At 40.7% G+C, this 24190-nt stretch overlaps 1 protein-coding gene across 2 annotated transcripts in view; it reads left to right on the top strand.

Annotated features, from left to right (window-relative positions):
- Positions 1 to 24190, top strand: part of LOC113174242 (protein shisa-8-like) — a 66955-nt gene that overhangs the window by 7180 nt on the left and 35585 nt on the right. For both annotated transcript variants that reach the window (XM_026378100.1, XM_026378186.1), the window contains one exon: positions 22097 to 22212. In XM_026378100.1, the coding sequence (XP_026233885.1) occupies positions 22097 to 22212 (116 nt within the window). The remainder of the gene's footprint in view (positions 1 to 22096; positions 22213 to 24190) is intronic.

The following is a 24190-nucleotide window of genomic DNA, read 5'->3' as shown; positions in this document are numbered from 1 at the left end:
TTTACATTGACGCGTTGATACTTTTACCTACTTAACAGATCCCAGCACTTCCTCCACGACTTGATGCACAGACACCTGTGTCTCTTTACATGCGTGTCCCACAGAAGCGACTGTGTGAGTTGTGATTGTGTTGTGATTGTAACTCCGCACCACACCTCAGTGCAGCAGAGCTCAGGAAGACAGATTGCTGCAGAGCGCTGAAGCTTCTCACCTCAACTGTTGCTGCAGTGGCTCCACATCACATCCACTGATCCTGCAAACCTTCACCACCTTTCTCTCTCTCTCTCTCTCTCTCAGATTTCTTATCTTTTCCTCTCCTATTCCTTTACGCCTTTGTCTACCTTCCTCCCTCTTTTTCGTATTTTCTCCCAGGTATGCTAATGCCTGACTCCACTCATTATTCCAATGGTTCATTTACTTTTCCCATTAGCTTAATAATACTTAATACTTTTGACTTGGATAAGGATCATTCAAGAAGTATGTTGCATCACCACATGATCATCATGTGATTACGCTAACTCCAAAACATACATGCCATAGTGTTTGAAGTTAAGTTGCACAGAACATATGTTCACAGGAGGAGTTAAATCTCCTCTGGTGCAACTGGTGTTGCGAAACTCTCCCGAGCTCCTCGTACTCAATATTTCAGAAAGACTTTTGCAACTTCTCCTGTTTATTTGGTGAAATTGAATCTCTCCAAACACATTGCAGTGAAGAGTGTTGGAAAAACAGATGATGATAATATTACATGCAGATCACAAGTTGTGCACTCCTTTCCTTAAAACGGAAAGGCATGGCATCCAAAAAGTCAAAACCCACACCCGTTCATTATTTTACTGAATGTTTCACTTAAAAGAATCAGCACGTAGCACTTTTCAAACATTTCACTTTGTGTTAGAAAGTGTAGATAAGTGAAGTGTGATTACTTGATAATAACGGGTTTATTTTGAGCAGGGCTGTGGGCTGTTAACAAAGGCCTGTGCCACTTTTGACTTTGTAATTTGGAGCCACTGTAGGAGGTTTGTAGGAGTCGCCATTGTTAAAGTGTGTGAATATATTCCCATTGATGTATGTACAGTCGAAGTGTTGACTGTGCTGCACTTCAGTGTGTGTTTGTGAGCCTTCCTGTGTGACGTTTGGGAACATGTCGTCCAGCCTGGGCTCCATTTTCACTCCACTGATCCTGGTAATAGTCTGGTCCCGGTGTAGACTGACGCTGGCTCCAAGTCCCACTGACGGAAAATCAACTGCCCACATGCAGCTGTTTGCTGGAACGTGCACGGTCGCGAGCATGACCACTGTGTGTGTACTGTAGCTGGTCAGCTCTCTTTCTCCTGATCCTCTGAGTCACATCTTTCATTTTTATCTCATTTTTATTCATTGCCATCGCTGCATTCGCAGCCACTGTGCTTTCCTCCATTTCTTGTCAATCTGCCCTTTAACCTCCCGCTTCTTTTTCATCTGTTAATATCCTTCTGTCAAATGAGGGGAACATTTCACTCAGGTAGACTAGCTTTTACCTGTAGCAAGTAAAATATTCAAATCAGTAGTATTGTGAAAGCACTATTATATTAAAATATAACTTAAAATGCAAATAAAAATTCATTCCTATAATTAAGTAAGTAATAATTTATCAAATGTAATATCACAGATACTAATGCCAGATTAGTTTTTCACCCAGCTGGGTTACTTTCTCATTAAATTGGCAGGTTTCAATATGGACTACATATAATAGAAGTATTGTTAGATTCTGTGTGACTTCTACTTTCCACTAGTATCACCTATGTACATTTCAAATAAACATCCAGACACTCGGAAAGGCATACCTTTCATTTTCAGAACTTGCATGAAAAATCATTACAATTTAAGTTTTTTTTAGTACATCACATGTTGGGTTCTTGTGCGTTCTAGCTGATCACAACTGATACACACAGCCTTTCACAAATAGGTGTGTAAAGAAAAGGGCATGGCTAGTTTTAATGAAAAATGTTTTGAATGTGTTATAATTTGATGTTGTTGGCATATGATGTCTTCCTGAAACTGTTTGTGAAAAGATGATGCTTAGTTTTTATACTTATCAGGTTCCAATGAGCCCAAAAAGCTAAGAGAAATAAAAAATGCATATCAAATTAGAGCTCGGGTCTTAAGAGGTTAAAGTAGTTTGTTGATACTTTCCACTAAATTCATGGGCACAGTGCAAACACAAAGTACTAACGGGTAATTCCAATTTGTACACATACACATACAAGCTTCAAAAGCAGGGATCTAATTGAAACTCACTGAATCTTCAGCAACATTAGAAACGTTAGTAGATAGATTAAGACTTAAAATCTTAAATTACTGTATATATAAAGTATATAATATTAGGACGGACAAGAATCCCTCTTCTAAATGAAAATGTAAAACACATTTTAAGACGTTTGGACACGTTGTGGGCTCTGGTTGGGCCACTGTTTGGTCATTTGGCACCGCAGTTTTTGCTCATGCTAGCCAGTAAGGAAAACTCAGTCACGAAGGGGACGAATCTTCACCCAGTTCATTCCCAACATGTACCATGGACTCGTGTCTCAGCGGTGTGTGTGCCTGCCGTCTGTCTTCTGTGAAGCAGTTACTGCGACAGACGGGGTTAAATAAAAACGGATGGTGGTGCACAGCTAAAGAGCCATGGTGGACTCTGAAAAACATTTATGCAGATTTATTCCGTCAGCGAATCTACTGATTCATTAAACTGAACTGATTTTGACATAAAATTTCACAGTCGGTTGCTGGTGTGACAGGGCCTATATAACTGATCATTATATTATGAAGTGGGCCTTACTCTCCTGCGATCCCTCGCTACCCGCTCTCATTAGTAATCATCTGGCATTTTTGTTATCACTGTTCTCATCAGTGTATCTGCAGATCTTGACAGCGCTGCTAATGAGGAGCAACAGGGAAATACAGCTCTTACTCACCACCGTGTACACAATAATTACATATAGATCTTTATTGACTACACAGAGAAATCAATTCTGTCATCGCTTTTGCATCTTACCTGGTATGTTGACCTGTGTGTGCTGTTCCTCACAGTTTCCCTCTGTTGCTTTCTTTCACTTCCTTTGTCCATTGTAGACCTTTGCTGTCCCTGTAATCACCTTTCAGCTCATGTCTCTTCACACTATTGTATCTGCAAGAAGGCTTAAACTTTACAAGCAGATTAAACAACAAAAAGGGATCCATCCATCCATCCATCCATCCATTCATCCACCATTCTCCTGCTCTCAGCCCCCACCTTACATCCCTGTTCCTTTTCTCTGTAGTCCAAAAAATAATTACCTGCTAGCTTGTACTGCCCAAACCGCTGTGCCGCTTCAGTGTTGCGGAGGAACAGAGATGAAACAGAGGAGGAAGATGAGTGTCGGCGAGAGGAGACTCAGAAGCAGGAAGAGGATGACACAGCAAGGAGGAATTCACTTCTTTACTTTGCTCCCTGCTTTCATCCCTTACCATTATCCCTGTTCATGTTCTGTTTGCTTTTCATATTTGTCTTCTTATGCTCGTCTCATTCCCCGTTGTCCTCTGTCTCTTTTCTTGATACTTTCTTTACTCTACACCACTTTGTCTTTTCCCAACTTTTGTTGGCACGACAGGAGAAAAAATTACATAAAGCAGAAATAAGATGTTCAATTAAGAGCTGTGTTCATATTGAAATGATCTTATCATCATCTTGTTGTTAGAGACGATGTACAATACATTCATGAAGCTTTTGTCCCCTCTTGATATAAAATGTACCCCTATGAGCTGGTTTCTAATACCGCATGTTCTCATCTATTCACACAATAACACACCCAAATGTGTCGCGACAGGCTGCAGCGTGCACTGCCTGTATATGCTGAAACCAATATCCTCAGTAGTTTCTCACCTTTTGGGCTGGAAAGTGAGGTTATTCATCGTCCTCTCTATACACGTTCAATGAATTCACGAAGGGGGATTTTCTCCTTTTGGCCACTTTGTGATGTTAACCTCATAGCTTTTAGCAGTAGAAGAGACGACTTAATACTGGGTTTGCTGTATAGTGACAAATATTAGGGTTTGTAATAGCAGGTCTTCAGTGAGACTGTAAGACTGTAATACAGTATGTTACATGTCCGTCATATTTGGCCTGTGTAAATGCATTTTACTCTCTATGAGCGATAACATGAGTGACTGTGAATGAGGCTCATTAACGTTGCAGCTTGTTCTTCACATACAGTAATGTGCTCCTGGTGCTCCGTGGCTGTACGTTGGTGGTGTAACATCTCATATGATTGATGAGTCTGTGGGCTTCAGGCCCTATAGTCGCTATCTCCTACATCATTTTGTCTTCTGCTTGACTTCGGCCACTCACTCCATCCTACCAACCCTCTCCCGTGCACACACATGCACACATACTGATGGAAACACAGTCCACAAAGCAGCATCAACAGATGTGTGGAACGTTTCCACATTCACCGTCTCGACAATAGAGGTTTTCTGTTTTACAGAAGGCAGCAGTTAAACTGGAAGAGTACAAGATGTTTTCAGGGAACAGATGCTTTTGGAAAACAACAAACACGGATCTGATTAACATAAACTCGCCCTCTTTCTGCTTTCCCGCTCACAAACACACTGCAGAAGCATGCTCTTTCTTTATTTAAGAGCAAAGTTAAGTTGTTTCATGGTTATTTTGCTTCTGAAGAGAAAGATCTCTTCCTGTTTTTCAACTTTCCCCCCGTCACTCTCCTTTTACTTGTGGATTATGCTGAAACATTTTTATCGTCTGTTCCACAGATTTCACTGCATGATTAGTTGATAATGTGATAAGGTGTTACAATATGAATCGCGTTGCAACAGAGCATAAGTAAGCCCGCATGCTTTACAGACGTAGAGTACACTGTGTCTGTGCTCTGTGGGAACTGAACACGATTGTATTTGTTTTTGCACTCAGGATTAATAACACAGTGTCTGAGCAATAATGAAAATCAATCAGGATTCAGCCCTGCAGTTACGCACACATGATGACACCATCACGGTCCACAAGAGCAGCTGTGCAGCAGAAGGCACCGTGTTGTCTGTGGAGCCAACAGCAAGTATTACATCCAATATGACGCCTGCTTCCTTCTACATACTTTAAAATAGTTACTCTAGATGTGCCCAGTTTTCAAGTACTCACTCTCTTTCTAAGGGTGATCAGATCAATCAACAAAGTACAAACACTCCCCACTGAGAAGAAGAAGAAGATGAACTGTGGCAACTCAGCATCCTGAAAATGATGTTTCCATGCAGCTACCGTCAACTGCAATCACAAAAGTGTTTGTGTGGAGAACATAATTGCAGCTTAATTATGTTTTCTAACATAATGACCATATGTTTTCAATTACCGTAAATGACAAGATGCACAGCCAAAGGATTTTTTTCCACTGGAATATCTGATCTACAGCATCCTATTTTCCTTTGGTTTTTGCCCTCCATCCAGCCTAACTACATCTTTGCTTTCCATTAATAAATAAACATGTTTGCAGTTTAATTGCATGAACATGTAATTTTCAGGAGATGATAGTAACACTGTTAGTATCAGATCAAACTTATTTAGGACATCATCAGCTGTCAGCTCCTTTAAATGTTCAATTCCCCTTCTTCAGCTGGTCACGGGGACACTACTGTCATGCTAAGTGCTGTCCCCCCTGTTTTTGAACATGTCTGACTCATGCAGTTTAGTTGCGTAACTATGACTGAAATTATGTAATAACACCAAATACAAGTATAATACAGGTAAAACACAAAAGGCTCTCAACAATTACTATGTCCTTTGTGTATGCACAAATAGTTCAAAGATAGGACGTGAAACTTGCCTTTGCAGTTTTTTTATTTTATTATTTCATTATTTAAAGTGACTAAAGGAGTTTCTTAAAACTTTTGCAATAAGGACGTTTTTCAAAGTCCAAAACTGGCACTGGTGTAAATATGACTTGCAGTGGACCAAGGCATACACACACACACACACACACATATGCTCACACGCTCAAATTTGGCAGCAGGGTGACAGTCGATACGCTCAATCTAATAATACTCACGCTGTATCAACGTTTCAGTGTCAGCCCAACGCAGGCCGAGGGAACCGTGTCACTGTGAGCACATAAAGACAAAGAGAGGGAAGAAGAAGGGAGAGAGAAATAAACATAGGCAAATAGATGTTCAACTCAATAAGGAAAGATCACAGAGGAGAGGAGATTTCGATGTCTTGCCCTTGAGCCGGACTGAAAACAATACGATACTCCCCCCGGGCGACTGTGAAATAGCACAGACTCAATGGAAAATGACAGTGGGACCAGGATTTCTCATCTCTACATGACAGTCATGATGGTCAAAATACAACCTACCTTATCCAGCCACTCCTCCCTCTCTCCAGTCATCTTGTTTTCAATCCATCACCTTCATTCCCGTCTGCCCCTGCCCCCCTCATTACTTTTTAATGTGTCAACACTGAAGCGCTGGGATTTTGTTCAGTAAATCTGCACCTGACGCTCTAAGTCAGACCATATTGTGCCCTTATGTTTTTAGCACATACAGCTTGTGCTTGTCTAAAGAGTGCTAACGAAACGAATGACGCTGCTGATTAGTTATTATTACCCTTCAGCTGCGTAGACACACTGTGTGGCCTTCAGGCTCCTGTGGCGGCACAAACACAGATATTAGACACTGTTTCTGCAGCAGGTCCTGGCCTGTTGACATCCAAAATCTCATCACTGGAGGACAGAAGGGTGCACGGAGAACAGAACCTTAAACACTCACGTCTAGGACAGGCTGCCGGTGTGTTACTAAAGGAAGAAGGAAATGGTTTTCAGACTAGTAATGTGTTTAAAGCAGAAAGTTTTGTTCAGTTTACAAGCTGAATTATTCCGTTTTCTGATGTTTTATTATGTATTTATCCATTCATTAAATTAATAAACAAGCCACTGGACTAAAACTCTCCAACAATGCAGTTCTTTGAGTTTATTGATGACATTCAGCAGTGGTAACTACACTAAATAAGATCTACTCTGATACAGTCTAATTGCTGCACAAGAGCTTCTCCCTCAGTAACGACACAAAAACATTGATTTTTATTCTATACTGGTCTCCGTCACTAATAAACCCAGCTCCATCTGTCTCACCATACAGGGTCCTTCCACTCCTTATGAAAGTGGAGCACGAAGGCACAGAAACTATGGTTACATAACACAGGACAAGAGAAGAGTGAGAGCGTTTGGGGAAAACACAAACAGGGCTTCTGAGGGGAAATGAAGACGAGGAAGATAAAGCAAAGAGAAACACGAGAAGACAATGTGAGCGTTGGTTGGTGAAAATGATCTTTATTATTAGGACGACTCGAGCCAGAAGGTGACAGTGCTGCATAAATTAGCCTGTTCCATTTTTTCTTTCTTTGCATTAGTTTGTTTTTCTGCTTTAAGGCTGAGAACTTGAGAAAGCACGCTGACGTATGCAGGCAGATTCCAAGATGCTTAGGTCCTCGGGTCTAAGAGACAAATGAGGTCATTTGTCAGTGTCTTTCAAAATGACCCGTATGAGTGTGTTTCTGATCTGACACGGCTCTCAGGAGCTACAAACCCAGCTGTTTGTCAGTACTTATCTAACTTTTGTATGAATTTTATGGATTTTAAAATCTTCTCTGAATGAGAGAGACCACAGGTATAACAACAGTTTTAATATCCTAATCTTACAGCCACACAAGCCACATGACTCAGTCAAAATAGGGCTGCACACAGTTTCTTCTAATCAGTTTGACATTTGTGTGATTAACATGGAGGTGGACCATTGTTGTTGTTGTTGTTGTCTTAAAGTGGAGGAAAATGCTGATAAATGAAACCATGACTGAGGAGAAGGAATCTATACAATTCGAGATTTCAAAACTGGGTCAACTGAGCCAGTTTAAAGCATTAAGATTATTTCTGCAAACTTTCCTCTTCCCTTTTGTTCTATAACCTTCTTTTCTCCTCCGCTCCTTCCCTTGTTTACCCATTCATCTTCTCTCCTCCATTCGGTGTGTTTATCAGTGAGAAGTGAATTGAGACATTTACATTCAGACATGTTTTCCTCTCCTCGCTGCTTTTGCACAAATAAGTGTGATAAATCTTAGAGAGAGGAGGATCGCGGTGCATGCTGCATGTATAGTGGTGCAGAAAGGCTGAAGACGGCAAACCGGATGTTCCCTGTTACCAAATGGCAAACTCTCGACAAGAGTTGAGTATTCTTCTCATGGCGAGGTGAGAATAGAAAGCTGCTCTTTAAAAAATCTAACAACATGGTAGACGTTTGATTTAAGTAGGAGTTTACCATCATGAGGTAGTAGGAGCCTCCATCAACCAGTCAAGTTGCAGTTTTGATGCATTTATGTCCACACACATGCATACACTCAAAATGTAAGCATGTATACTTATATTAATATTTATATACCTGCAGCTGTTGCCATCTTGACAAGCTTTATTTACAAGCTGTATCTCCCCCTCCCATTCCAGTCACCTAGTAATGAAATTTAAGGCACAGTTATGTGTCTCATTGTAAAATCTGCATCTGATATATTATAAACTCATGTAAATGGTGAATGTTGTCAAGTGGCACCGGAGGAAATGTCAGAAATGACTAACTGAGGTAGATAATGCAGTGAATGAAAAGAGTTTGATATGTTAAATTCTATCTGACCACTTATTCAGGTACATTCAGTCATTAATCATTTAGACCTTGTGAATTCAAATATAAAGAAACTGCACTGTTCAAGCAAACATAGTCATTATACTAAAGTAAAGGTAATTTGTCATTACAGACTTCCCCCAGCGCAAACTCAATGAGCTTGTTGAGCTACAGGAAGAAAACAACTGTCACCTCTCTATCTGACAGTGGAAGATGCTTTAAAAAAAGGATTTTAAAAGTCATTTCCTCCCCTGTTGACAGCCCTCCAACGTATTTAAGAGCTTTCCAGGAAATGGAGCAGAGCAGCCAACAGTCTGCATCACGCTCACCTCTGTTACTGCAGTAACACTGGGAGTTGTAGTTTTCCAGCACATTTTAACATGATGCTTTTGGCCTTTGAATGTATAGTTGAACACTCTCCTTCAGACCTCTGTAATCTCTGTTTCCTCACAGTGTGTGTGTGTGTGTGTGTGTGTGTGTGTGTGTGTGTGTGTGTGTGTGTATCCTGTACCTTCATTAGTGAATGAATACTCATCAACTAAAACGTGGATATACACACTCAGCATATAATAAACCACTTTCCGCTGCTACGTCCCCTCTGTCTGTGTCGCTCTGCCTCTTTTTATCTCCCTCCATCCATCACTAAGTGATGAGAATTCCTTCAGCTTAGCTCATGCTAAAATCTGTAGCCATTAAGTGGATTTATGGACCTTCCTTTCCCTGGGAGCAATAGGAACCTCTCGATGCTTCCTAACCTGTTTTCTCACAAGCACAGCACACATGCATTTGTGGTCATTTACTGTAAATAATGTAACTGTCAGCTATTTAACCCAGTTTCACCACAGACTAAATTTGTTTCTAAAGACTGGTGATGTAGCTTGGAGCTTCCACTGCAGGAAAGAAGAAGATGAGTGATTACAAAGACCTAGATTACTGTATGAATACATTCTTAAAAAGGCTGCAAATCAAACCCAATTTACACAAATCACACAAAAGCCCAATGTGCATCTGCAGGTATCAGTGTGAATTTCATCCCTTTTTACTGAGCAATAACTAGACTCATGAATGATTTCAGTGTTTGTTTCCACATCTTAATGCAGTTAAGCTGACCAATAAGACTGTTTGTGCAAAAACAGGCCAACTACAAGCAAACACTAAGCCTGTGCATCAAAAAAGCAGTAAGCCAGTGAGAAATACAGAGACCAAGAGAAAGGGGTATTTCTGAGAAGATGCTACAAGTGTGCACGTTTATATGTGTGTGTGTGTGTCTGTGTGTGTGTGTGTGTGTGTATATAAGTGAATCAGAGGGCAGTTTGTCATGTTGCTGCTCCACAACCCTGATTCAAGCTGACAGGTGAAGCTAAGCGCAGCTAAACAGCACACGTAACAGAGAGGACGAGAGAGAGGGAGGGAGGCAGCGGAGATGAGGAGAGACCAACACACACAAACACAAAGAGGCGAATGGGAGACGAGGAAAGAGGGATGAACACGAAGTGAGTGTGACAATGGGAGGAATGGTGTTTGCAATGAAAAAGAGAGATAGACCTAGCAGAGAGGAACACGTTAAAGAGGCTCCATGGAAAGTGGGAGAAGATTTGAGGAATTCAGATTAACGGGTGAAAGAGAGGTTCATGGGTATTTTACCTAAAAGGAGGACAGAGCGAGCTGAGCTCTTCACCCTCACTTCACTGGCTGTTCGTCATTACTGTATGTGCCACTGTGGAAACTGATTGAATGTTAAAATCTTTTCCTGGCAAACATCAAAATTTAAAAGCACAATGAGCTTTTTTCAGACATGCAATCAAACCCTGAACTTCTCTAGATGACACCTGGAGAAGCTGTGTGTGAGGAAGTGTCCGAGTCGCTCATTAAACCCACATTACCCTGACAGTACAGGTCTGCTAAATGTTTGATTGAGCCCACGTGGGACTAGAGTAGGTGACTGTCAAGAGAATTCATCACAAGTGAGTGGGAGTGTTGACGATGTTCCTTCAGTGCGGTGGGTAGCTAATGGGAAACCTTATCTGTTCTACACGTGTGGTTAGATGTAGGGTTCGGTGGTTAACTCCAAACAATGACCTGATTCACTGGACACTGGAGCATGTTGCTTACAGAAGTAATTTACCTACTGGAAAACCGAATGTTCAACAAGCCCCCACATGAAATATGGAACAATATATTTGAAGGTATTTGTTTTTCTGGATATGTAAAAGTTTGTTAAATTGCTCAATATGGTTTCAAATGTTCAGAGAATACAGTAAATGTAACACGACCAAAAGTGAAATGGACGACTCCAGGCTGAAAGGACAGGTAGGGGGTACGGAGGCACAAAGACTGAGGGCGAGGTGTGTGTGTGGACTGAATTAGAAGTAGCCATGCCGGGCAGGTTGATTGATTAGAGTCATTGATGCGACCGCCCCCCCTCCCTGTAGGTGCACACTCCCTCACGTGAAGGGAACATCAGACTAATTTTGTGAGAGTGTGTGTTTTTCAATTGGCTGAGAGAGTTGCTGATCCATTAGTATATTACAGTATATCGTATTGTCAGAGTATCAGAATGCACTCTCCGTGTGTTGAGTGTGTTTGTTTTGACCCTGTGACACACTACATGTTGAGCCTAGGTTTGATGTCAGCGTACGAGCTTGAACTGTGAGCTGAATGCAGTGTGAAGGGAATATCACTGCATGCGTGAATGTGTGTTGTGAGCTAAACACAGGTCGACTCCTGGCTCCCACTGCTGCGTTGCAAACCTTTTTGTAGTATTGCTTTCTGTTGCATTACATTGCATTGCATCAAATTTATCGTACTACGTCAAACACAATAGCAGTGAGTTGTTTTATTTGAACTGCACAAGTGAAAAAAGCTGCACACCGATTAACAAAGGTCACTTTGTCTGTGCAGAGAGAAAAGCAGAGAGAACATAACACATACACAGTGCTGTTCCTCAGTTATTGTAAGGTGTTAAGAACTTACAAAAATAGTCAAGTCACAATTATTTGCATATTTGTGTCTTTTGATAAATATTTTTAAGTTACTGATGCAGTTTCTTAAACTGGACACTTGTTGTGATGTATACAATTCAACATCAGAGCATCCTCAGTGAAATGCAGCCCGTCTACTTCTCACAAAAATATCCAGAGAATCAGGTCCAGACGTTTTCTGGAGTTTCCCTTTAACAAATTCTCGCTTTAGGTGGCGTGGCGCCAATAGAAAAGTCAGGAGGCATCATTTTGTACCAAGCAATAGGCCAGCATCATGATTCAAATCATTCCTGTTTTTATGGTAAGCTAAACTAAACAATAAAAAAAGGACATTGAACCACAATGAATGCAACCACATGGACACATAAATCCAGGATCTGTAGATGTGGCCTGAAGCATCAGGCGTTCCTGAGTGTCTAATCAAGCTGCTTGCACGTCCATTGATAGTTCACATCGCTGGCTGACCAGCTGCATCCCCTTAGCCATAAATAGCACCCATCTGGGAGACGCAGAGCTGCCACATCCTGGTGCTCATGCAAACTGCATTCAAAAGCCCATGTATCCATTCATTGTGTGTAACATTGTGTTCTTTGGATTGTGTGTGCCCACCTTCCTGAACCAAGCAAACAGCCCCCTGGACGATGATCATCATACTGGCCATGCCAGGGCCACATGTCAGTGCCTGTGGTTGTAACCCAAGGTCACTTTACTCCACAGTTACCACACCACTGATGCCATTTACTAGAACCTGTCACTGCACAGATGATGGAGTGCCACAGTGCAGGTAATTCATCAATGACATTTAAGTACATATATATATATATATATATATATGTATATATATAGGTGACATGTAGAGGTGTTGTAATGAGTCCAAGTGAGTGCATCCATAAAAAGCATAAAGGGATGAATTAATCTTACTGCCCATATTGAAGGGGAGGATGGTTGAGATGTTGAACGTCTGTATGTGGACAGATTATGAGAAAATGGGCCCTTAGGAACCCCCAGACCGACGGATTTAGTTCTTTTGTGTCTCTATCTTTTAGTTTAAGTCTGTGTGTGGTCATTGTTCTTATGTTTTAACTCTGCATGCAAGTGTAAATAGTAATTATTAAATAATAAAAAATAAGTCAAAAGAGCCACATGCTGGGTTAAATGATGATTTATGTATTCTGTTCTGTTTGATGGAGACTTGCAGTGACTTCCCCAGAGTGTGGTTCAAGTGGTTTGGACAGCAACAGTAATAAACAGATCAATATTCTGAAAGGGAAAAGCACAACGAGCACAACGATACATTTGCTGCTTTTAATGGTGCAAATCAACTGGATGGTTTGCCTCCGATGGAGACACGGCAGCGTCAAAACATGAGTTTGTTTGCACTGTTGTGTGCTCCAGTTTTATTCCTTTTCAAAATGTTTGATGTCCTCAATCTAAGAAGCAGCTTAACTGCTCGTTGTTGGAAGATGTGCAGAGAACACCAGTCTGGCAGATCAGTATTATTCAATATTATTATGTTATTCTCAGTTTAAAGATGGATGATTGTGAGATCATAGCACACTTAGCACCTGTATGTCATCAATAATGTCTTCACAGGGTGATAGATATTCTGCTAACAAACGTGTGCATTTGTGTCTGTGTGTGTAGGTGTATTCATGCGTGGGTTATGTGTGCGTCACACTGATGAATGTTTGAGAACAAATCCCTTGAGGAGAATGAATCTCTGTATGTGTGTGTGTGTTGTTGTTTCCAAAATAAAGATGGCCCAAAATAATAAGTGCAGGCAGTGACTCAGAGGTTGACATATGGTATTTTCTGTGACATCATCTTTAGCAACACTACAGCCTCAGTGCTGAGATCCTGCCAGTAACTGGTTCACGTGGCATCCAGCATGCCGGCCTTTTTTTTTCTGTGTAGTTGCAGCAAAAACCTGTGAATCAGATTCACGGAGAGTCCTTATTATTTTAAATGCAAAAACGGATGACATAAAGTGACAGTAAAATAAAAAATAAATAACAAAAATAAAATAATTAACAAAAAGTGTGTTACAAGAACTATATTAAACCAAAGAAAGTGGAACAGTTCAAAAAGTTTTGATGAAAGGACTTTAACAATGAGATTTAAAACACAACAAGTCAAGTTTGCCAACCAGATGGCTAGAAACTAGGACAACCACAGCCACCAAAAGGCTGAGCAATGAAGTGCAACCAGGAACAAATATGATCTTTCCTTCCTCCTGCATGAAAATGAAGAATACAACAGGCCCAAGAATAGACTCTTGAGGAACGCCACAGTTCAAAGAAGTGCAATGCTTCAAGTATTCAGCTGCTGTTCCAGTTATTAAAGTCACTTTCTTATCTTTGAGTAGATTTGAACCATGAATAATGTTTACATGGTTGTTATCAGCCATTTTATGGCTATGAAGCATGAAGTGTCAACGTTAGTGGGTTTCTTCATATTGTGAGACTTGACATCCTCGAATACCATCTGTGACCTCTACTGACTTTTACTAAACACATTATTTTGTAGTAATATGACAGGTAATACGATACAATATTTTGGGATGAAACTCTTCCAGTGTGAGGTTATACATATGCAACAAGAAACTATGCACAAACACAAACAGGACCTGGCATGGCAGGCATTCAGCCATGCCAAGGGACATTATTTGGCAGCTGTCAGCTCTAATAGGACTATTGCAGGGTGGGAGACAGATCCAGGCTCTGTACCAAGCCTACAAGGGTGCACTATCTGGCAGCTACAGCACTTCCACTTCTGTGTGTCAGCTGTGTGTGTGTGCGCTCACATGCACAAGTGCGTGGATGTTTATGTGTCAGATAGACTGGTGTATCAGACCCCCTCTGAGATAATGCATGCTACCACTTGTGCCACTACAGTGTCCATTTACCCTACTATCTACATATCGGGATCTGGCCCAGTGTGTGTGTTGCCTCCCTCTGACAGCAGTGGCGTGATAACGTACAATGAACTCAAGCAATTGGCTACTTGAGACAAATAAACGTACACAGCACATTGCTTAATATCTCTTTCTAACTTCTCCGCTTACTTATAGAAGGCTTCGTTTTGCATTTTGGTTCAAACTTCCCACCCAATCAGCCAATTTGGAACAGTAACCATGACAGTAACCACATTATGTAAAGAAGAATATGAAAAAAGCTGCATAACTGTTCACTGCAACCAAAATGAAAATCCTGATTATTCATAATGTCACTATTTACACCACCCACAGTACAGTAGGTAATGATCAGTAGGTGGGGAATCACATCGTTGGTCATGAGCTTTTTATATTTTTTCTATAATGTCTTCTTTTACTTCTAATTAATATTGAAATACGACAACAAGAGTGGAGAGGAAACAGGCTCCACTTGATCATAAACTCACATACATCCTCTTGCATTGCTCATCCATTGAAATCCCCTTTCCCTGCCCCAGAGGATTTATGTGAAATCACTGCAAGCCACACATAGACACATACCCGTGCAATTCCCACCCACTGCAACCTCTCTAAATTACCACCCATGAGAATTAAGGGGTGAGTCACTCCTGTGTGGCATCAATTAACTCCCTCTAGGCACAGCTGTAGGTAGGAGACCGGCAGCTTTGTGTGCGTATACATGTATGAGCAAGCATGTGCAAGCAGTATCTGTGTTTTTGGGACTGTGGAAGTTGGTGGGGTGGCAAAGCTGTAGGTGGCAAGCAGCATCACACACAATTACATAGCATCAGTGTTTGAAACCGGCAGGGTTTTATCTCCATGCTCAGTTCCACACTGGGTCACGGACCCCTGGAATCAGCTGTGGGGGGGCATTGTAATATAAACTAACCTGCTGTGACAGTGAATAGTGATTCAGCTACGAAATGCTGTGTTGTAGACCCAGGGGAGTAAATGTGCTTGTGTGTATGTGCATGTGAAGTACAATACTGAATGTTTTATTACATGACTGTGGGGTATTTTTCTCACTTTAATTTTAGCATAAAACTCTCTTTGACAATTGAAAACAATAGTACACATTTTGTTATACAGCCTCGACCGAGCTATTGCAAAGTTGTGATACACTAACAAACACGATACGTCTGGATGCAGTGACTCCAGTTCAAAGTCTTTGGCTGTTTTCATTAACAATTTAACCATGAAAACAATATTTGACCTGTTCTTGGGTTGTGTGCTAAAGCAAAGTGTGTGGGACAAACAATACTTCCAAACTCCAATTCAACCCACTCGTTCAATTGACTTTACAACTGCAGGGTTGCATCCAGCCGATTGAGTGAAAGAATGATTCAACATGCTGGACTCTTAATCACACTTTTTAATTATCTGTCATAACAATGAAGACAATAAGGGCTTACGTGAGTTTGTTAGTTAGCACTACTGGAGCACTTACTGTGGCAGAGCAGTGTACAGTGAGTGACGATGTCCTTTTTTAGTTTTAAGAGAGTTGGTGTGTCAGATGTGTTGTTTCAGGATAACAGCTAAACTGACTCAGTTAAAGATAAATCATAGGGGGCTGATGTCCTGTAACCTGCTACGGTGACTTCCATGGTAAATTTAGGATATTGTACATTTCCACAGCAGTAATTCAACCTGCACTAAATCAAAATCATGTTAAATAAAATATAAAAATAATGTTTAACACTTAATCAATTCCATTATCTTTGTTGTTGTGCTGCTGATTAGTTTTAAGCTTTAAGCAAAAGCTTCTCTGAACTGTAAGTATAGTTTGAAAGTGCTTCAGTATATTGAATTTAATTATAATTTTCTTTAATGAAATAAGAGGTACTGCATTAAAGTAGTCACTCGCTGCAAGACTTTTAATCTAAATACTCGGATGGAAATGTTAACTTCACCTGTTTTGATGCTTGTTATTCTGATTGAATTACTGTAGAAACTGATATTTTAATGTAGTTAAAATCTAATTAAAATATAACAAGACATAAACTAAAAGTGGAGAAAGACTTTCCAACATGTAACATTGTGCTGCATAAAGCACTTCTTAAAAATAGTTCCCTCATCCAGTCAATTACACTTAAAGAAATGTATTTAAAAAGTAGTATTAACACTTTTGTCTCTATTCTCTATTATTAGTTAGTCTGTATAAAATTAGAAGTGAGAGCATAATAAAGACATTGTTGAAATGTCACAGTGTAATTAAGTACCACATGTTTTACCCCTGAGAAGGTTCATGCTGCATGAATATCAGCACAGTTTTCCTATAAACGTCTGAATGATCACTAATTGCACCCAACTGAAAAGATTCCATGATGGTAGATGGCTCGCTCCATTTGAAGCAATTACCACATATATTAAGCTGCTCACTGGAAAACGTGCTCTTGCTCGGTCAGTGGGCTTTTAAGGACTTTTCATTTTTCCACTGTGTGTGAGTTTTATCAAATCCCATTTTTGAGGACACCATGAGAAGCTTGTGGTGTTTCGTGTTTTCTTACTCTGCAATGTTTAGCAAGTCTCAGTCAGGACAAAGCCGAGCATGTGGTGCTTGAAGGCTGTCAGATTGCCTTGAGATGTTTTCTACCAAACCACAGAGGAATAAAACCATCCGTGGTGGATATCTAGGTTGTCTACCGCCTTCTGCTGAGTCATTTGTTTGTGAGTTTGGAAAAATACAGTCTCTGTACGTTAACTTTTATTCATTATTCATTTCATATCCTGCTTTAAATCAGGGGAAATCCATTTTGTTTATAGCTAATTGAATTTCAGCAGCTGAGCTGGAGATGCTCCTTCCTTATCTTCAGTGATACTTTCTCTGAAACAAAATCATGAATGGATGGACGCCTAGTTAGCTTTGGAGCTAACGTTGGTGGATGTAATGTTTATCACATCGAGGTTCCCTGACAGTATTTCACATACAGTATCCATGGGGAACGTGATGAGGGGGATGCAACTCAGTCAACAGCTAAGTTCCAAATCTGGCAACTTGACGCTTTACACATTTCAAAGAGACGACTGGTTTCACATTTGGATGTGAACATCTTGCTTTGTAAGGTGCAGATGATGGAAAAACACCAACAATTTAAAATAATCCCCTATTTGTGTGGAGCTACAGTAAAATGCATCTGCTATATCCCTGGTAGAAGTGTGTGTTGATTGACACACTGCATGTCAACACTTATTTCTTCCCTACTTATCATGAAAGTGCCAGATTTCCTTTGGCATATAGACTGGGTGGATGCTATTCTGATCTGCAGTTTACACAGCATTTGAAATTCTCTTGAACTCAAACTCTGCAAACACTTCCTAGTTAGAAAAGGTTTATGTGACCGAAGAAGCATCAGGTACAAAGCTGGTGGAGCTCTGATGCCTTCATATCACTCTATATCGTTTTGAGAGTGCAAATATTGCAAGTTGGAATAGTTTATGTGACCATTTCCTGAGGGAGGGGATGACAAACGAGAGAGGAAACGCTGAGGATACTAAACAGGGAGAAAGAATCAAAAGGGAGAAATTTTATTTAGGCCAAGGGGTGAGATGCTGAGAAAGACCAGACGCAACCTCAAGAGAATTCAAGAGGCAGAATGAAAGAGCTGAGAGCAGACGAAAGACAAAGACGAAGGGCTGCGGAAGCGAGACAGGGGAAGATAAAAGACTTGTAGCAACAAAAATGACAAAAAGAAGGGGGACATACCAGGCATGGGGATTGAGTCAGACCTAGAAAACTGAGAAGATAACGTGGACGTAGTTAGAAAAAATAAAGAGAAAATGTTTCCGAGGGGAGATGGAGGATGTAGATCACAACAAGTGCTCTACAATAGCACACTTAAGCATTCTGGAGTCACAGAGTGAGTGGGAGGAGAAGATGAGAGCTCGTTTTATTACCATCGAGAACGGGGGGCTCGGAAGACAAATGAGGTAATGGAATGGAAATGGACAGATATTAATGAGCTGAGGGAGAGGAATTGGATTGGGTAGCAAGCAGAAAATGCAAAGGACAAATCAAAAGCATGTGTGGTATGTGTTACTATCTAGTTTGTGGACATATTTTATGAGTATTTATTGTCCTTGCCTGTCCAGTATAAACTGTCAATACTCCAATTTCCCTGTGGAAATCATTAAACTGTCATTAAACTGTCACGTCTCAAATGTTGTGATTTTACTGTGAGAATAAATGTCGTTACTGACCTTATACACACAGTGTTTACACCTTTTCAGCCAGAAGAGATGACCTGTCATCTTAGTAGAAGTCTAATTTCAAATAAGGATTAATGTATCCAGGGGAGTTTTTCAGCAACACCCTGCTCCACATGGGGAGCAGCCGAGTACAACAAGACTACTGCTGGTTGTTGCTGAAGCTTTTGACTTATGGGCCTCAGCAGTGGGAAAGGGGTCAAAGGAAGGAAGAGAAATGCTAATTGAATTTCAAATTTTCCTACTTATAAAGCAGGAGTGGCCAATCCTGGTCCATTAGGGCCACTATCCTAGTTGTTTTCCAACCATCGCTGCACTTACAGCTTCTGGTTGGCTGAACACAACTGATCCAGGTAATCAACAGTGGGTGGAGCAGGGATAGGTGGAAAACAGGCAGGACAGTGACCTTTAGGGGCCAGGATTTTCCATCCTGTTATACAATATTTGATTAATCTGTAATGCACTTTGTGTCTTATTTCATGGCCGAACGTTAAACATGTTTGGCCTCTTTTGGCACTGGCAGGCAGAAGCAGACTGTTGCGTTCAGGGACCTTGTTATTACTTCTGTGCTCTTTGCAGACTAACGTGGTTCTTCGGCATTCTCTGGGGTAGTTTGCAGCCGAGTGTGAAGGGGCTGGGATAAGAGTCAGCACAAAGTCTGAGCCTCAGGGCTGGGTTTCAATTTCTCCCCCAAGTTAAAACGTTTAGGTATCTTGGGGTCTTGTTCAGGTAAAATGGAGTGTAAGATTGAGGTGTGGATTGGTGCAGCATCAGCAGTAATGGGGGCCTGGCACTGAACCACTGTAGAGCTGACAGACTGAGCTGGAAGGGAGAAAAAATTGATTTACCAGTGGATTTATGTTCCAAGCTCACCAGTGTTTGTGAACTAATGAACTAATGTTTATGGCAAATGACTGAAATGAAATCAGATACAGGTTGTCAAAATCAGTGTCCTACATAGAGTGGCTTAGAGGTAAGGGAGTGGTTCCACTGCTCTGTCGCACCCAAAGGAGCTAGTTGAGGTGGTTTGGGTTTCTGGATGCTTTAATTGGAGCTTTTCTGGTCCAACTTGTGATCCAAGAACACAGTGAAACACTTACATATCTCATTTAGCCTGGTGCCTAACTGAGGATAGGAACGTCTGCACTGTCTCTTAGCCTGCTGCCTTCATGATTTAGCTCCAGATACGTGGCGATGGAAGGATGGATCTACAGTACTAGAGTAGTGCTTTTGTGCTTCTGTGCAGTCACTTAAAATGTTTGGAAAGACACACCAACATAGCTTTTCCATTTGAACACCAGCAATACGCATTTCTCCAGGATGTCGTATGTTGTACATGTTGTAAAGCCCCATGAGGCAAATGTGTGAAATTTTGCTTTTGCATTTGATTCTCTGGTACAAATGGATTTGTACAGTGAGGAGAACAGTAGAGATGTTTTACCTGTCCTTTAAATTGTTTGTCTAAGTTGGACACCTCAATTAATTTGTGGCTTCATCTCGGAACAAGTACATTCAAAAAATAAGTAAAACTGTCTGAGAGGTTCTTACTGTGTAGTTCCTAATGTAAGCCATGTTGCATTATGTTGTGCTGTTGTTGATGTTTTTGATCATACCGCTCCCATGACCACAGGCAATAATTTCACAGCAGGCTAATAAAAAGACAATGCTCGATTGCCTTTTCGAAGGCTGCGTGAAGGTTTTGAACAGCGTCACTAACAGCGAGGAAATATCCACGGGTCTGTTGGCAGCAGCTCTCAGGTCACAGCTGATTTGTTGACTGTGTTGCTATAATTTTCTTGTCAATAGTGACATGTTTATTGTCAGCTTTCTTTTGTTTTCAGCCCTTGTTAATGTGTGCAAATACTGGAAAGTTTCTAAAACCCATTAAAGACTTTGAGGGTTAACAGAGGAAATATAATAAAAATCCATATGAGTGGACCTGTGTGCAGGAGATGTTACTTGTTCTGCTTGTTTGTTCTGCTGTGTATATTATTTATATTTGCTTACTTTGCCCAGCAGCAGCTAATTTAGTATCTGACACTGTAGAAGGGAAAGTAACAGACTTCATTTTCCACCAGTTTACTGTAGCAATTAAACTGCAATCACACAAATGACAGTTTGATGCAGCCGTGTGTGAGGCACAGCATTGCATCAGCACAAACTCACCACTATATAAGCCTCTGGCCTGAAAACAAACTCTTTCAGATGTTTCTGTTTGTTTCATTTTATAAATGGATTCTTCATGGATTCTCCTTCATCCCAGCCTGGTTTGTCTGTATTATCTCAGCTTCTCTGGTAAAGATTCAGGTGTGTGTTTTGTCTTCAGTGTTGAACTGACATACTGTTAGTAGGAGAATCTGTTTATTTACTGCACAGGTACCTGATTGTCTGTAAAACACTGATCTATACTCGCCTTCTTCTAAAAGCCTGTCTGTCCACGACAGACTCGACCATTTTGTCTGCCACCTGTGTACAGGTGTTGCTGAAAATAATCTGGACTGTCACTCACTTCATCTATAATTGTCTGTGTAGATGCTGTTTACCAGTATTCACATACAAACGTGGATTTCAGTTGCTTTATCTTCAGATTTTCACAGTTTTTTACCAGGCAACTACATCACTAACTACCAAAGATGAGGCATCACTGAGCTAAACGTGATTGAAACAGTAAATAAAATAAACTCTAGTTTCCATTTCATACAAACACAGTTGAAGTTCTTGTTTTCACAGCAGCAGATTCAGTTTTCTCCTCAAGAGTGAAGTCTTCTTGTTGGACGTCTGTTTCCTGCCTGTGTTCCAGTTTTGACACAGCATCAGAACTTGTCGAAAGGCATCAAACAATAAAAGATGGCAAGATGGGAAGTTTTTATAAAAGATTGACGCTCCCAGCTGGCAAACATCCACGGACTCATCCCTTTCATCTCTGATTCCACTTTCCTAATTCAACTGTTTTCTATTTGGGTTAGTTTTTACAGACGTGAACAATCTGTTTCAAGCATGTCTCTACCCTCAGGTAGAGCTGTGAAGATGAAGGCTGTTTGGATTTTTTTAATAATGGATTTCCTTATGTCCACATAAACACATGCTGCTTATTTTAATGTTTTGCCTTTTTTACCTCTCTCATTCTTAACTCTTTCTCATCTTGGTCTCTATTTATTTTCAATGCTCTTTTGCTCTTTCAAACTGTGAGATTGCACTTATTAGACCTTGCAGGGTTTTCTTCTTGTTTATATACCGTTCAGTGAGTAAATGTGTTTTTCCTCCCTCATTCAAGGACTCTGACAGAGCTTCTGAAGCAGCCGGGGGAGGCAGGAATGTTGGATGGAGCAGGGGTTCATCATCCTATAGGGACCAACGGCATCTCCGCCAGGGCACTACGCTCCAACAATGGTCAGTCCTCGATATGTGTGTTTGTGTATCTGTATATATTTGTGCACAAGCTTATATGCAAGCAATCACTCCTCCACAAGGAGGTCACACTGTCTTAAACATAAACACACACAAGCACACGTGTGTCATGGACGCGGAGGCGCAGGGACAGACAGGTCATATTTAATTAAGATGTAATTAGCCATGTTCCAGCTCCAAACCCACAGAGGGAACACTCTGTGACCCATCTGTCTCCCTCTTTCACTTTGACCACACACACACTTCTCCACTGTTTTGTCAGTGAATTGCGACTCCAATTAGCTGACACATTTCTAAAGGGCTTATTTGTGACTAGGGTGGTGGCGTGTTTTAAAGGATAAAGGTTCCGGTTAGTCTTTGTCAACAGCAGAAACAAATGTGAGCTGGTTAGGTTACAGCCACAGGGTATTAATTACCATCCCTTAAAAAAAGTCTACGCTTACGTTAATACCAGATGTCTGGTATGCTTTGTTCATCTATAAATCTCTGTAGTTTAAAATATTTATTTTTAATTTCACAAATGCAGCATTGTCCTCACAAACAGACGAAAGAGAATCACTCTCTTCTCCCTTTACTTTCATCTTCCCACCATTGCGATAAACAAGTTTTTGGCCTCTTTTTCACCCAATACGGAGCTGATTAGCACTCGGATTTTCCTCTGTGTTTCTTTTGCTGCTTCCACTACCTCCCCCTCTATTAGGTCCCCCTCTGCTTCTAGACATTACTTTGTCTTTGTACTTTCATAGTCTTCAGCATCATTATCTTAGTAGACTTTTAGTGCCATGCACACACGTGTTGGTGTCACAGCATTATCAGCTGTGATTATTATTTAAAATCTAATAGATCAGAAATAATGTGCGATTATATTTTGTGCAACAAGAATTTCAGTGACAAACTATTAAATAATCATAAAGGATAAGTCGGTTAGATTAAAAAAAAAAAAAGAACAAGCTAATAATGAGGTGTGAAATGAAGGAATGAACAAAGGGGGGTTACAGGGTGATGACAGGTGGGGAGATGGGATGAAGCCATCCTGATCCTGCTGTGTCAGCTGTCTACACATAATCACCTCTTAATTAAACACATTTAATCCTCCGGGCTACTTAAACAAAAAAACAGAAAGAGGGAAAAGAGATGTTATTGAAACAGACAGTAAGAAAATGAGACAGGACAGTAAAGAGATTTAAATTGAGCTGTTCCCACTTTTATTAATTGGCCTCTATACTTGTTTTGATATACTCCATGTATATCAAAACATTACTATGTGCATTGATCCACTGTAGCTTATAATGGGCCGTGGAGATTAGAGTGCAGGCATGAGTGCAGCTGATTAGGATGAAAATACACTGAACAAGTTCTGAGCACTTTCCTTAATGAAGACAGCAGCAAAAATCCTCATGTTTTACTCTCTGTGAAAAGACTGATCTTCATTCAGTGATCCCATCCTGCTTTCCTGCACCTTTTTAAAGTTGGATATATTTTTAATGCCATGTAAGAGATGAACTGAGGGATAAATGTGACGAGACGTAAAGCGTGGGGCTGACGTGTCTGATGAAAAGACAGGGCGAGCGAGAGAGGCGACAAATACATGTCAGTATTGGAGAAGTATTGAGGTCATGAGATGTTATAATAACTGAATCTGTGAAAAGGGAAGATGAGGTTTTTGTGTGGTTACAAAAGACAGCAGCTATTGTGGAGAGCAAAGGACCTCAAGAGAGGAGGAGGGGTTGACGGAGACACGTTATTGAACAAAGTCACAGAGAGAGACAGGAGGGAGGAGATGAAAATTAGATGAGGTTAAAAGAAACATACCTTAACGGTGACATTAATGAGGTGGAGAATGGGGAAACGGCAAGTGAAGGGAGGGAAAAAGACAAAGATGAAAGCGAGGTGATCATGAGAATGAGCAGTGGGTGTGATTGTCAAATGAAGCTTGAGAGAAAAACGACTGAGGACAATG

This window comes from Anabas testudineus, chromosome 8 (genome assembly GCF_900324465.2).
Source record: "Anabas testudineus chromosome 8, fAnaTes1.2, whole genome shotgun sequence".
In the NCBI taxonomy this organism is placed as follows: Eukaryota; Metazoa; Chordata; class Actinopteri; order Anabantiformes; family Anabantidae; genus Anabas; species Anabas testudineus.
This window is presented reverse-complemented; position numbering and strand designations above follow the sequence as displayed.